This window comes from Ambystoma mexicanum, chromosome 8, assembly GCF_040938575.1.
Source record: "Ambystoma mexicanum isolate Mex_15411 chromosome 8, UKY_AmexF1_1, whole genome shotgun sequence".
In the NCBI taxonomy this organism is placed as follows: domain Eukaryota; kingdom Metazoa; phylum Chordata; class Amphibia; order Caudata; family Ambystomatidae; genus Ambystoma; species Ambystoma mexicanum.
Window position 1 is genome coordinate 439125120 of NC_090929.1, and position 13438 is coordinate 439138557.

A 13438-nucleotide genomic window follows, 5' to 3' on the forward strand; every position below is an offset into this window, starting at 1 on the left:
GACGGTGGAACAGTGGAACAGAGGGAGAGAGGGACAGAGGAAGCGAGAGGTAGAATATATTGGGAAATCCCTGACAGAGAGAGAAGAGAAGGGCACTATAACCATACATCAGGCACTCTTTCCTGGTGTGGATTAAAAACAGCAACAGGGTCCTATAACTCTGAACAGAACCTTTGGACAAAAGACCACTGGGTGCTATGTTCCTATGACTGATCTGAACCAAGAATTGGTTGGACGCTATTTCCCCAGACACAGAGCTTGAGCTATATTCCTGCTACTGTGTTGTATTTAGAGCACCTGCGAGAGACCAGTAACACCACAATAGGAGAAACCTGCATCCCCATAATAGGCAAGACCTAAGCACCTTGTTTACTCAATCATGACAAGGGGAATACCTGTTGTGCTATGAAGAAAACTCATACATTGGCAGCAGTTCACCTAACATCTTAAGTAAATGGTCTTGGAAACTGTATTTCGTGAGTCATGTGATTTGTTGTTCAATAACAGAGCAATAACAGAGCAAAAATAATCAACTGTTAGAAACAAGGATGAATGTATTCTACCTTTTCCAACATGCATTGAAATAAGGATTTGATGAGGAGGCACAAACCGCTCCTGGGTATCAGAATCACCCAGCATGCAGGAGTAACAAGGAGTTGGAGCAAAGTGGGTCTTAAATGTAACTTCCACATGAGATGTACACATTACCTTTTTATCATTAATTTATGACCCATTATGCTATAATTGCCTTCTAAAGATTTCCTGATGCTTATTTCACACATTCCAAAAAACACACAGTTAATGTTAGGTAGGTATGCTTGAATGACAACAGTTGGCCTGAGGAATCAAAATAGCACCTGGTAGATTTTAATGTCAAGCCAACCAGGCTCTTCTAGGCTACTAGCAAAAGTTACAAAGAAGCTTCCAGCTAATCAATCTGCAATACTGATCTGAACCTTCTGGTCACCTACACTAACTATGCAGATGATACTCAAATTCTCCTCCCACTTTCCGGGGGTTACGACTAGGATTTGGCCTTGGTGAATAAGGTGTATCTCATCATCCAGGCATGGATGGCGACCCACGGTCTATGCCTGAATGATGACAAGACCGCGCTTATCATCCTGGGCACCCACACCAACCTTAAGAACCTAGGCCAGGAGTACTCATCCTTCATAATTGATGGGAACCTCATCAAGGTGGCTAAGGAGGTAAAGACCTCAACTCCACCCTTTCCTTCAACAAACAAGGGAAATCAATGGACTCGGCCACCGCCTACACCTATAAGATCATTGGGACCGGCAAACACTTTCTGTCGAGTGACAACTGTATGATCCTGGCCAGAGCCCTAATACTTTCCAGGCTAGATTATTGCAATGCCCTTTACATCAGCGCCAATAGATCAATCATTCAGAGGATACAAATCCTCCAAAACAACGCCATAAGAGCTGCACTTGGTGTGGACAGAAGATCACATATCTCAGCGACTAGGTGCCAAAATAACTGGCTTTCGACCCACAATAAAATCCTACTAAAAATAGCATCCCTCACTCAAAGCACTAAACAATGCTGCCCCCAGCTACCTCATGGATAGACTCCTTAGGAGAACATCCACCAGACCTATGAGACTTAGTAACGCCAACTGCCTCTCTATCCCCAGATTTAAGCTGGCCAAGGTAGGTGCCAGCAGCTTTCCCGTGAAAGCAGCCCAACTTTGGAATTCTCTGCCACACCCTCTCAGAGAAGATCAACCATACCTGAAATTTAGACTCAACTACACTAACTTGCTCAAATCCACTGACCGGTAGGCTGGACCGCTGGGCTACCCACACCTCTGTACTCTATCTGTATATTCCCTCAAAGTACTTCTTAACATAGGCCTGATGTATATATGTATTATTCCTGCTTATAACCTGTATATTTGTTTTTATTCCTGATGTATTTATGTAGCACTCCTGCTCATAACCTGTATATATGTTTTATTCCTGCATATAACTTGTAACTCTGTAACCTAAGCCTGGCATTTTCTTCAACTGCTGCGCCCTGATACCTCTGGGTCTGGTGCGCATTAGAAATGAATAAACAAACTGTTTCCAAACCCACTTTTCTTGCTGATAATGCAACCTGTAGCCCTGTCAACAGGACACAAAGCCCCCTCCCCCTTTCTATATACGCATATGTCAAAGTGGATTGGATTTTCAGATACTAACCTTGGTTGAGTGAGGGAACCCTGCAGCACCAGGGCAGCATGGGAGATGCACTGTGATCGAATGTTGCTCAACAAGTGGCTAACATCGGGCTGGCTGCACATCTGCGCACACAGAAAAAAAAGCACCTTTTTAAGACAGGTCCGATTTAACACCATGAAAATATGTGCAAGACAGGAACAGTATTAGAAGTAGATAAAACACGCGTGCGTGCCTGGAAGATGAAAAACACATACTATACCAATATGTTTGCTGCTCCAGGAGATCAAGTTCTTCCATAACAAATATAAACATTCATTCAGTTGTGAATTTTTCAATGCATTCAGACACTTACAATTTCGATGTTTTCCTTTATAAAACATGGGCACATGTACCAGAATGCAAAGAAAAACGGCTATGAGAGCTACTCACACCCGACGATGGAAAACCTGCTGTCTATTCTATAAACCAAGAAAAACACAAGAGAATCTAGTTACGTACTGCTTTCAACAGCAATACACTATGCACAAATGTGTGCAGCTTTAAAAACAAATTCTTCCACCAGTGTACACACATGCAGCCCACGGGTTAATACTGATCAAATCCAACATTCATATTAAAAAATCTAAACGGCAGCTCATCTGTACATCTCTGAACAAGCAATAATCAATTCCCACAGCTATACCTTCAAGAAAAGGAATCCCCTGTGACAATGTGTAGCGATAAATGACAGGTTAATGTCATTGGGCATTCAAGATAACACTTGCTTACCTTTGGGGCTTTCCTCTCTTCAATCCCCACTCTGTCAAAGCACTCAATGAGGTAGTTCAACATCTCTGTCTCCTTACATGTCTCAATAGTGAAGCGGTCGTAGCAGGAAGAGGAATTACCTGCTCCTCCAGGTGTCCCCATGCTTCAGACAGAGAGAAAGATAAGATTAGGATCATCCTGATTAAAGCTTTCAACATCGCTCTTACATGGACAAACACCTACCTTTTGTCTTGCAAGTTTGTTCTTTCACACAACACATGTGTTGAGACTTTTGCATATTAAACACAACTAAGTAATACATAAATGGAAGATGGTCTTCAGAGACAGAGCTAAGGGCCTTACCCACTCACTTGTTGTGCCAAAAAAGAACAAAATGAAGTGTAGAGGTTCTGTATAACCATACTTAAAAATCCCCATGTCATTTTACTGCAAGACCATTCCCAGCCTAACAGTAAAGTAGTTAAAGCTTGTGAACTCTGAGATTCAATGATGGAGAAATGGACAACACAACAGTGTATAAAAGCTAATAAATCTCATACGCTTCAACATCTTATATTCTCAGGTGGAATGAGCTTACCTTTTTCTGAACTTTCAAAGGAATATTTACAAGCATAGCACACAGCAACACATGTACATGGCAGAACACTAAACCTGGATATGTACACCTTTGAATGAAAAGAAAGCAGACAGTAGGATGCTACAAAAGTGATATTTATTTTAATGATTAGCTAGAAGTTACTCACCAATGCACTCCTAGTCCATAGTCATTGTTCCTCTCTATACTTGTGTGTCCTCCTGAAAGGGATGGGACTAAGGCAACTCTTTGTTGTTGGGGTGGTCGATAAAGGTTTCAATAGGAAAGAGGGGTTGGCGTTGCGCGCACCATAGTGGTGACTGGGGTAGACGTGTTGTTAGTGCAATGTTGTGATTTAGAATGTAGCAAGTGTAGTTAATATGGAATTTGTGTAACTATAAAGTCATTGCAGTCATTGCAGCCGTTAACATCAGGTGGGCAGGAGCCCAGCCTGCAACGTCGTTGCTCGGCCTCTAAGAGAAGCACCTCACCAGACAGCATCCTGCGGTCCGTGGCAGGGTAAGACCACAATCCCGCTCCAGCACTACGGATGAAATACCCCCGCTCAATCTGTGCGCCCTGTTAATCTTTATTTGCCTCTCCTTTGGCCCCATTCTCGTTCACCCACACAAAGAGCTGTGGAAAATGGCTACCGCCACCAGTGTTTACCCGGTTGCCTAGCAACCGTTTCTGGTGAGCCTCAACGGCACTGGCCCAATGCACCCACTTCCTGTAGAGTGCTGTGCCGGAAGGCGCAAGCCCGCCCCCTCACAAGGCACACTTCTAAGGCACAGGCCTGTCTGTGCCTATGCGTGCGTGCGTGGAAGTCGGCCAGCTATGCTGCCCAGCTGGCCTTACCATACACCACCCCCCACAAACACAGACTTATTCCAGCCCCTCCTTGCCTCCCTCCACTGCTGCTGCCGCCTCCTCATGCACTGGACGCATCGCTCCCACGTAACTGAACTTCACAGTACCCGGACTTCACTCTAAGGAACTGCATATGCACGTAAGTCAGAGCACCCACATCATGAATGTTACTCTGACCGTTTATTAAAGGTTACACGCGCAAGTGATCATTATTTGCAAAAGCCGCCACATGATCTGTCTCCCAATGTATGCCTGTGTGACCTTAATCATTTTAGCACTTGTAGTTGTCAGCCGTAACCACGTTAAAGCAGGTGCACCAAAGAATTGTCTCATGGGAACACCAGCTCATGATATACTGCCGCTCAAAGGTTCAGGACTATATGCCTGCATAGACCCCTGACACGCGCATAACTTAGTAAGTGTTTACATGCAATATCATAACGGCCAAACTTTGATTAACATAAAGTAGCAGTCCTGGTCAGTCTGCCTCAGATACCTCCTATTATACGTCTGTGCTTGTCACTGCATTCGAATGTTGTATTAAGAGAATTGTGTAATGATGTTAAGCTCGGAAACCACTGTACTCGAACCCCTGCTTTAAGCGAATTGTGTCTCTGATTAAATTAGTAATTACCGTCTTTGAACTGTGTATAAGTGAACTGTGCAATTGTTTCAAGCACCCAATCCATCGATTTGCTTTGTGTATAACTGATTTGTGTAACTGTGTTAAACATGTATCCAGATAATTGTATTGCGTGAGCACCATAGCAACCCTAATCATGCTAACATAATGTCACAACACTAGTCAGTTTAACCAAAATACTAACTATAGTATTACTGTGCCACGTTACCGTATTTAAAATGTGGAACTGCAACCCCTACACTGGGCTCACTCCTACTCTAGCCAATCATTCCTTGTCTCAAACATGGCGCACAAACTGCCCTGCTCTCACTTGATCCCACCCACACCCTTCCTCCCTGCTCTTTAGAGGTACACCGACCCCACCTACTAAGATGGTCGCCTCGGCCTCCATCACCTTACTGAATCAAATCTCTAACTCACCTAAGTTACTACTAGCCGCACAGGTCTCTACTTACTCTATGCCCCTTCCCATGAGAAACAAACGGCTAGGATCCTGTTTGATCCACTTTTCATTCACTCACAAAAAACACTTAGGAAGGCAAGCTCTCTTTCTGCCCTCTCTTCCCACTACCCCCAGGCCAAGGTCACCATGCACAATCATCAAGGATATCAAAGCCCAAACAAACACTAAAATAACTGACACCTCTTCCAGCCAAATCCAATGTGCACTCATCAATGCACGCTCCATGTCAGCCCATGCCACAGAGATTCATGACCTGATCACTGACCTGGATCTTGATGCCTTAGCCATCACAGAAACCTGGTTACACAAAGCCTCTGGACCAGCCATCTGCCAAGCCCTACCACCAGAATACACCATATTCCATCAAGACAGAACCTCCAATAAGGGAGGAGGTGTTGCCCTCATTGCCAAGGAAGCTCTCAATTCCAGACAAATTAAATCTGCCACTGCACAAAACTTTGATGCCCTCTCAGTCAAATATCCTTTTCACCTAACACCACAATAACCGTGCATATAGTCTACCGCCCTCCAGGCGCCCTTCTTGACTTCCAAGGTAATCTCCTACACCTCCTAGGTGACAATCTAAAAAAATACCACAAGAGCAATTCTCTTAGGAGACTTCAATCTTGGATTCAACGATCCCAAAGATAAGAAATGCAAATCCTTTGCTAAAGCTCTCCTAAACGTGGGCTTCATCCAAAAAGTTGATAACCCGACCCACAGCAAAGGTTGCATACTGGATTGGATAGCTGATCACAACTGTGCAGCAGACATCAGCTCCAATGCTCCACGACCCTGGTCTGATCACCATCTCCTACACTTTCATCTACCTTCCAGAATAACAGTGAAACATAGCCCACTTCTGCCAGCTGCTATGGCTAGATAGAAAAGACTAGTTACTAAAGACAGAATTATACCTTTCTTAGAAGCCTCAATGTTAAAACAGCCATTTTCCAACAACCCTACAGGACTGGTAGAGCTACAACGCCACTCTCAAAGAAGCAGTAGGCGCTATTGCCCCATTAGAGAAAAAAAGTGTGAAGCTCTTCAAACATGCAAATTCATGGTTCACATACGAGCTACTAGACGTAAGAGCCCTCAAACGTGCAGCGTTGACCAAATGGCAATCCTGCCCCTCTGTCTCCACACGAGATGCCTACTTGACAGTTGCCAAACAATACAAAAAGGCCATCTCAGCAGCCAAAGCCGCTGCATACAACCTCAGAATTGACAAAGCCAAATCTCAGTCCAGGGAATTGTTTGTCATTTTCAATGAACTGGTTGTACCTCCCACCTCTACACAACAAACAGTGAAAGATGAAAAGTGGTGTAACAACATTCAACACACCATGCTAGACAAAATCAACACCCTTCAGGAAAAAATGAAGTCTCATTTCAATAACTCGACTAAGGTCGCTGCTCCCTACAGGAACTGGGACAATTCCAGGGGACACATTGCCTACTAAAATCCAAAGCCCTTTGCTTTTAAGGATGTAACTGTATCAGAAGTATTATTGATCATGAAACATATCAAACTTACTCTCTGCAATGGGTACATTTGCCCAACTAGCCTAATCAAAGACTGTGCAGAATCAGTCGCGCCTTTCGTCAAAGCATTTATCACTGCCTCCTTTGCTTCAGGCATCGCCGCATAAGGAAGCATGGGTTCGGCCACTGCAAAAAAAAAAAAAAAAAACCTACCCTTGACCCAGATTCTCCCAAAAACTACAGACCAATTACCACCGTTCCGTTTTTGTTGAAAATCCGATAAGGCTGCATATCTGCAGATCCAGTCCTACTTAGAACTGCATAACATTTTGGGCAAAAGGCAATCCGCATTTCGTCCTCGCAGTGGCACAGAGTCAGCCTTGTTTGACCTGAAGAACCAGCTACTTGAAACTATGAACAAAGGCAAGCCTGCACTTCTCCTAGCTTTGTCGGCCGCCTTCGACCTTGTCGAGCACAAGATCCTATGTAAAGACCTTACGGACGCTGCTCACTTCTCCCGAGAAGCTACAACCTGGATAATGTCCTTCCTGGAGGGTCGAGCCATGAGGGTCTTTTCTGATGAGGCTCCCGCCACTCCGTCCCCCATTGGTTGTGGAGTCCCACATAGGTCATGCACTTCCCCCAAGCTCTACAATCTCTTCACTTTACCCCTTTTTAATCCTCTAGATGAACACAGCATAACATTCACCAACTATGCCGATGATGCACAAATTCTCTAAACTCTATCCGGCTCTTACGAGCAAGATCTCAACACTCCCAAGGAGATCTATGCACTCATCCTGGACTGGATGGCGGCTAACGGCCTTTATCTAAATGGGTACAAAACAGGAATCCTATTGGTAGGCCCCAAGGAAATTGTGAATAAATTAGACAGCCAGTACAGCACCTTCAGCATTGAGAATACTGTAATCACAGTCTCTGCGGCAGTAAAACCCTTGGGTGTCTACTGTGACTTCACCCTCTCAATGAAAAGGCAAGTCAGTGCCATTTCATCGTCTTCAGCTATCACAACTAAAATCATTAATGCAGTAACACCTCACCTTTCAGCCAAAAACTGCCTCAACATAGCTAGAGCCACCATTGGTGCCAAGTTGGATTACTGCAATGTCCTACTCCTAGGCACCTCTTCGAAAAACCTGAACAAAATGCTAATTACGCAAAATAATGCTCTCAGAGGGGATCTAATTATTCCAGGAGAGAGCATATCTCTCAGGCTAGACGAGACTCCCACTGGCTCCCAGTCAAAGAGCGCATACTGTTCAAGGACCTCACCATCACACACCAATGCTTCACTCAGTCTGCACCTCCTTATCTGGCAGAACAAATTCGTCAAGCACCGGCAAATAGACGCAAATGAGTCCAATACTCTCACCAACTCTCTGTCCCTGCCTTCAAAAAACAGTCATAACCAGTGGTGTGAGATTTGAGGCGTTGGCACCAAAAAACTGGAACGCACTACCACTTAAACTCAGAAAAGAAACATCCCTCACTGTGTTCAGAAAAGCGATGAAAACCAAGCTTTTCAACTAAATTGTGCTTGAAGATGTTCCCCTGTAACCATGGAACATACCTACTGTATTATTGTTGAGAACCCCTGTATCGATTACTTATCAGTTTGTTTCTATGTAACCTGCATCCAAGAGAATATTCTGTAACAGCGCCATGATGCCTCAGGGTCACTGAGGTGCTTTATAAGTTCAAATAAAGGAATAAAAAATAAATAAAATGTTATCGTTACTTTTGTGTATAGTTGATAAATTTTAGATGTTCATGCACGCGGGAACATAATGTCAAATCTGCCGATGCAATATAAACACAATTTAGGTGTGTGGCATGCCACGTAGCATCTCAAAGATGGACAGCGAGGAGCTTCATATGTGTACACGAGAACAGAGATTTGCGCAGAGAAACAACTGTGAGGGGTGCGGTAGTCTTGAATATGCATGCACAGATATACATAAACAGGGGTCTTTGGACATATGTCAGTGACAGTTGGGGAGCACAGGTGAATGGAAAATACACAAATCTGTATTCCATGAGTCTCCTCATAGCTAGGGATTGTGCAGGGCCAGAAACCTGGGGTGGCGAGAAACTCTGTGACTGGGGAAGCTGGTGAGCGAGGTTGCAGGCTGGGAAAAGGCAGCTGCGATAACATCAAATGGTCAGCTACAGCCAGGCTCAGATTTTTATGAATTGGTACTATTGTGGAGAGGAAATATAATCTTTTAAGTACATGGGAGCCTGTTATTCATTGTCCATAGAAGTCAGTTTGGGCCAGGTAATAAACCCGGTGCAAGGGATGGTTAAGGGTAGAGTGAACACATGGTTTATGGGTTTCGATCTGGTTCTCAGGAATGACCAGGATGTGGCTAGAGTCCATGCATGCTGAAAAGGTAGTTGTATAGATTTGTATAAAATTAAGACGCCAACAAGTCTGGAAGGATAAGATAATTAACGCCAGTTCAAAGGGAACCTAGACTTTCCGAGACGTTGGGGATGTCCTGTCTGTACAAGTCATCTGGAGCGCCTCTCTGCAGGGACCGGTCTTCAGTGCACGATAAAAGCAGATGTCTAGAGGTGCCATATTGGTGAAAGGTCTGTCTGCTCCCCAAAGGCGTGGTGCTGCGGTCCAGCTGTGCACGGTTAATTGAAGGAGCACCACTTTGGAACACTTTGGGGACAATTTTTATGTGAGTGCACTTTGGCGGGTAAAGCAAGAGGGTAATGGGGAAGGGAGTAGTTTCTTACCTGTAACTCCATTTCTCCAGCGTTGGTATCTTTCATGGATTCACATGCTTAGAATATTCCCCGTCGTCAGACTGGGAACCCTCGGTACACATATCTAGTCGTTTCCTATAGGAAAAAACTTCCGACACTTGTGTGTCCTATCCACATCTACGTCCTCCCCGGGGCCGTCCACGCATGCCCCATAGGACGTAATGGTATAAAAGCCCCGCCCCGCGTGTCCCGTCAGATTTCGACCCCTCCAAAGTAGAAAGGGGGAAACCCGTTTATGCACATATCTTGCACATTGCATTTCGGGGAGGCTGGTGGGCGCATGTGAATCCATGAAAGATACCAACGCTGGAGAAATGGAGTTACAGGTAAGAAACTACTCCCTTCTCCAGCATTGGATCTTTCATGGATTCACATGCCACCATATTTGGCTTACCTCATTGAAAAAGATGGCGCAGCACTGCCCTCCCTATCTGTACTTCATCCGCATGCTGCCTTTCCAGGCAGTAATGGCGTGTGAACGTGTGTGAGAGTCACCATGCCGCCGCCTGGCAGATGTCTGTCAGAGGAATTCCTGCCCATAGCGCCGCGGAGGAGGCTGTCGATCTCGTGGAATGGGCTCTAGGGTGCCCTTGTAGGGGTCTCCCGGCCTTGGAGTGACTAAAAGCAATTGCCGACGAGACCCATCGAGCCAGTCCTTGCTTGGAAATTGCCCTTCCTCTCGTCGACGGACCATATGCGATGAACAGCTGTCTGGTAGTTCTGAGTTCTTGCGTTCTTTGCAGATAAAACTTTAACGCTCTTTTCACATCGCGCGTATGAAGAGCCTTTTCCGCCGTCGACGACGGGGTCGCAAAGAAAGTAGGGAGAGCAATGGTCGAGTGCTTGTGATAGACCGTCGGTACTTTCGGGATGAAAGTAGGATTAGTTGATAGTATCACTTTGTCTTTAAAGAATCTCATATATGGGGGATCTATGACTAATGCCTGTAATTCCGACACTCTTCTAGCTGACGTAATGGCAATTAAGAAAGCCAGCTTCCACGATAGGAACTGCATGGATGAAGAGGACATTGGTTCGAAAGGAGGCTTCATTAAAGCCGCCAACACCACATTTAGACTCCACGATGGTGGGAACCGCTTCGTAGGGGGAAAAGTTCTAAAGAGACCCCTCATGAAATGTTTCACCAGTCTGTCGCTGAATAACGGTGCGGACTGTCTCCTTCTCGTGAACCTTGAGATGGCCGCCAGGTGCACCTTGATGGATGACGAGGATAGCCCACTCTCTGCTAGGTGAAGAAAATACGGTAAAATTTGTTCAGGAGTTACTTCCCAAGGCCGTATTTCATGCTGTGTTTGCCACCACATACAGAACCTTCGCCACTTGCATATGTATGACTTGTTAGTGGAAGGAGCCCTAGCCGCCTGTAGAATTCTCCGGCAATCCGACGAGACTTTCAAATTGCCAAATTCTGCAAAGTCAGGAGCCATGCAGTCAGGTTGAGGCTGTCCGGATTGTGATGCCACACCGTTCCCTTGTCCCTGGATAGGAGATTCGGAACTTTCTGGAAAGTTATCGGTTGTTCCAACGACAGGTGTAGTAGGTCGGAAAACCACGGTTGTCTCGGCCAATACGGTACCACTAGAATGACCCGGCATTTGTATCTGTGAATCCACTGTATTGTCCTCCGTATAAGGGGAAACGGAGGGAAGGCGTACAGGAACTTGTCTGTCCACGGAAATGAGAACGCTTCCCCTAGGGATCCTTTCTGAGGCCATCTGCTCGCGAACTGCTCGCATTTCTTGTTTTCTTTCGTTGCGAAGAGATCGACTGAGGGGTGACCCCACCTTTTGAAGATTTTCTGCAGCTGAATGGTGTCCATCTCCCACTCGTGTATCTGAGCCATGCTCCTGCTCAGGGAATCCGCTTGTACGTTCTTCACTCCTGGGAGATGATGAGCCACTATAGATATGTTGTGTTTCAAAGCCCAATGCCATACCTTTTGAGCCTCCACAGAAAGGGTCCTGGATCTCGTGCCGTCTTGTTTTATCAAGTAGAACATGGCTGTCGTGTTGTCTGTCAGCACTCTCACTCTCGACCCCTTGATATGTGGGAGGAATGATTTCAAGGCCCATCTCACTGCCCTCAGTTCCAGCACATTGATATGTAGGCGTGATTCGGTGGGAGACCATCTGCCCTGGGTTTGGTGGTTGTCCATGTGTGCTCCCCAGCCCGTCAGGGATGCGTCCGTGATGATGGTATTCTGAAATTCTGGTTCTTGTAGAGGAACCCCTCTGTCCAGGTTGTGAACGCTTTTCCACCATTGGAGGGCTCGGATGATTTCGTCGTCGTCGTCGACGGTTACCCTGTCTGACCACCGACCCGTGGTCTGCTTCCATCTGTCCGCTAGGAATTCCTGCAGTGGCCTCATGAACAATCGACAGTTGGCTACTAGATGGATGCAGGAAGCCTTGGGACCTAGGATCGCCACATACTTTCTCACTGAGAGTGTGCCATGTAGACGTAGTTGACTCGTCAGCCGATTGATCTTTGACATTCTGTCTAGGGAAGGCTTCACTATTCCCGACTGGGTTTCGAATTGAGCTCCCAAGAACTTTAAGTTCTTTGATGGCCTTAGAGAGGACTTTACGAAGTTCACTGCGAACCCGTCGTTGCAGAAGCTGTAAGGTAGCCTGTACGCTGTCGTTGGTCGACGCCGAGGAGGATCCCCTCACAAGCCAGTCGTCGAGGTACGGGTATACATGATGCCCTTTCTTTCTCAGCCAGGCTGCCACGGGCGCCAAACATTTTGTGAACGTTCTTGGGGAGGATTTGAGACCAAACGGGAGCACTGCGAATTGGTAGTGTGTCTGACCTACCATGAACCTCAGAAACTTCCTGTGTTTTTGACACATAGGGATGTGGAAGTACGCGTCCTGTAGATCTAGAGATGCCAAAAAATCTCCCACTTGAACGGACCTGATCACTTCCTGCAGCGTGAGCATTTTGAATTTCTGGCTCTGTAAGGTCTTGTTGAGGTCGTGTAGGTCGAGAATGGGACGCCATTTTCCGTTCGGCTTTTTTACCATAAAACACCGCGAGTATACCCCTTGGCCTTTCTGCAATGCAGGGACTAACTCTATGGCACCTTTCTGTAACATAAGTGCTACTTCCTGCAGCAAATTGTCCAGATGTGGTTGGGGTAGGGATATAGGTGGACACTTTGGAGGTTTGCATTTGAATAGTAGAGAATGTCCGTACCTCACTGTGTCCAACACCCACTGATCTGTTGTGATGTTTTCCCATTCTTTGACGCAGCTTGACACTCTTCCTCCCAGAACGGTGCGCTTTCCGTCATTGCTGGTCTTTCTGTTTGCTCGTCGACGACGAATAGGTCGGTCGTCTCTTGGATGACTGGAAGTTTCTGCGCCGGCTTGAGTTTTGAGAGGCGCGTCTATATCCTTGGGAAGGGTACGCCGATCTGCCAAAGGATCTATCCCTGGGTGTAGAAAATCTTGAGTTGCCAGACGCCCCTCTAAAGGGACGAAAGGATCGAAAGTGTTTACCACCCTGAAGAGCACCCAACGACCGTGCCGTATCCGAGTCCTCCTTCATGCCCTTCAAGGCCTCGTCCACCTTTTCTCCGAAAAGAAGGTCACCTTCGAAGGGCATGTCCAATACTTTAT

The 13438-nt window shown here is 46.0% G+C and overlaps 1 protein-coding gene across 2 annotated transcripts in view; it reads right to left on the bottom strand.

Moving 5' to 3' along the window:
• UBE4B (ubiquitination factor E4B) overlaps positions 1 to 13438 on the bottom strand; it is a 2401822-nt gene that overhangs the window by 1896800 nt on the left and 491584 nt on the right. For both annotated transcript variants that reach the window (XM_069609995.1, XM_069609996.1), the window contains 2 exons: positions 2958 to 3099; positions 2211 to 2311 (listed from right to left, as the gene is read on the bottom strand). In XM_069609995.1, the coding sequence (XP_069466096.1) occupies positions 2211 to 2311; positions 2958 to 3099 (243 nt within the window). The remainder of the gene's footprint in view (positions 1 to 2210; positions 2312 to 2957; positions 3100 to 13438) is intronic.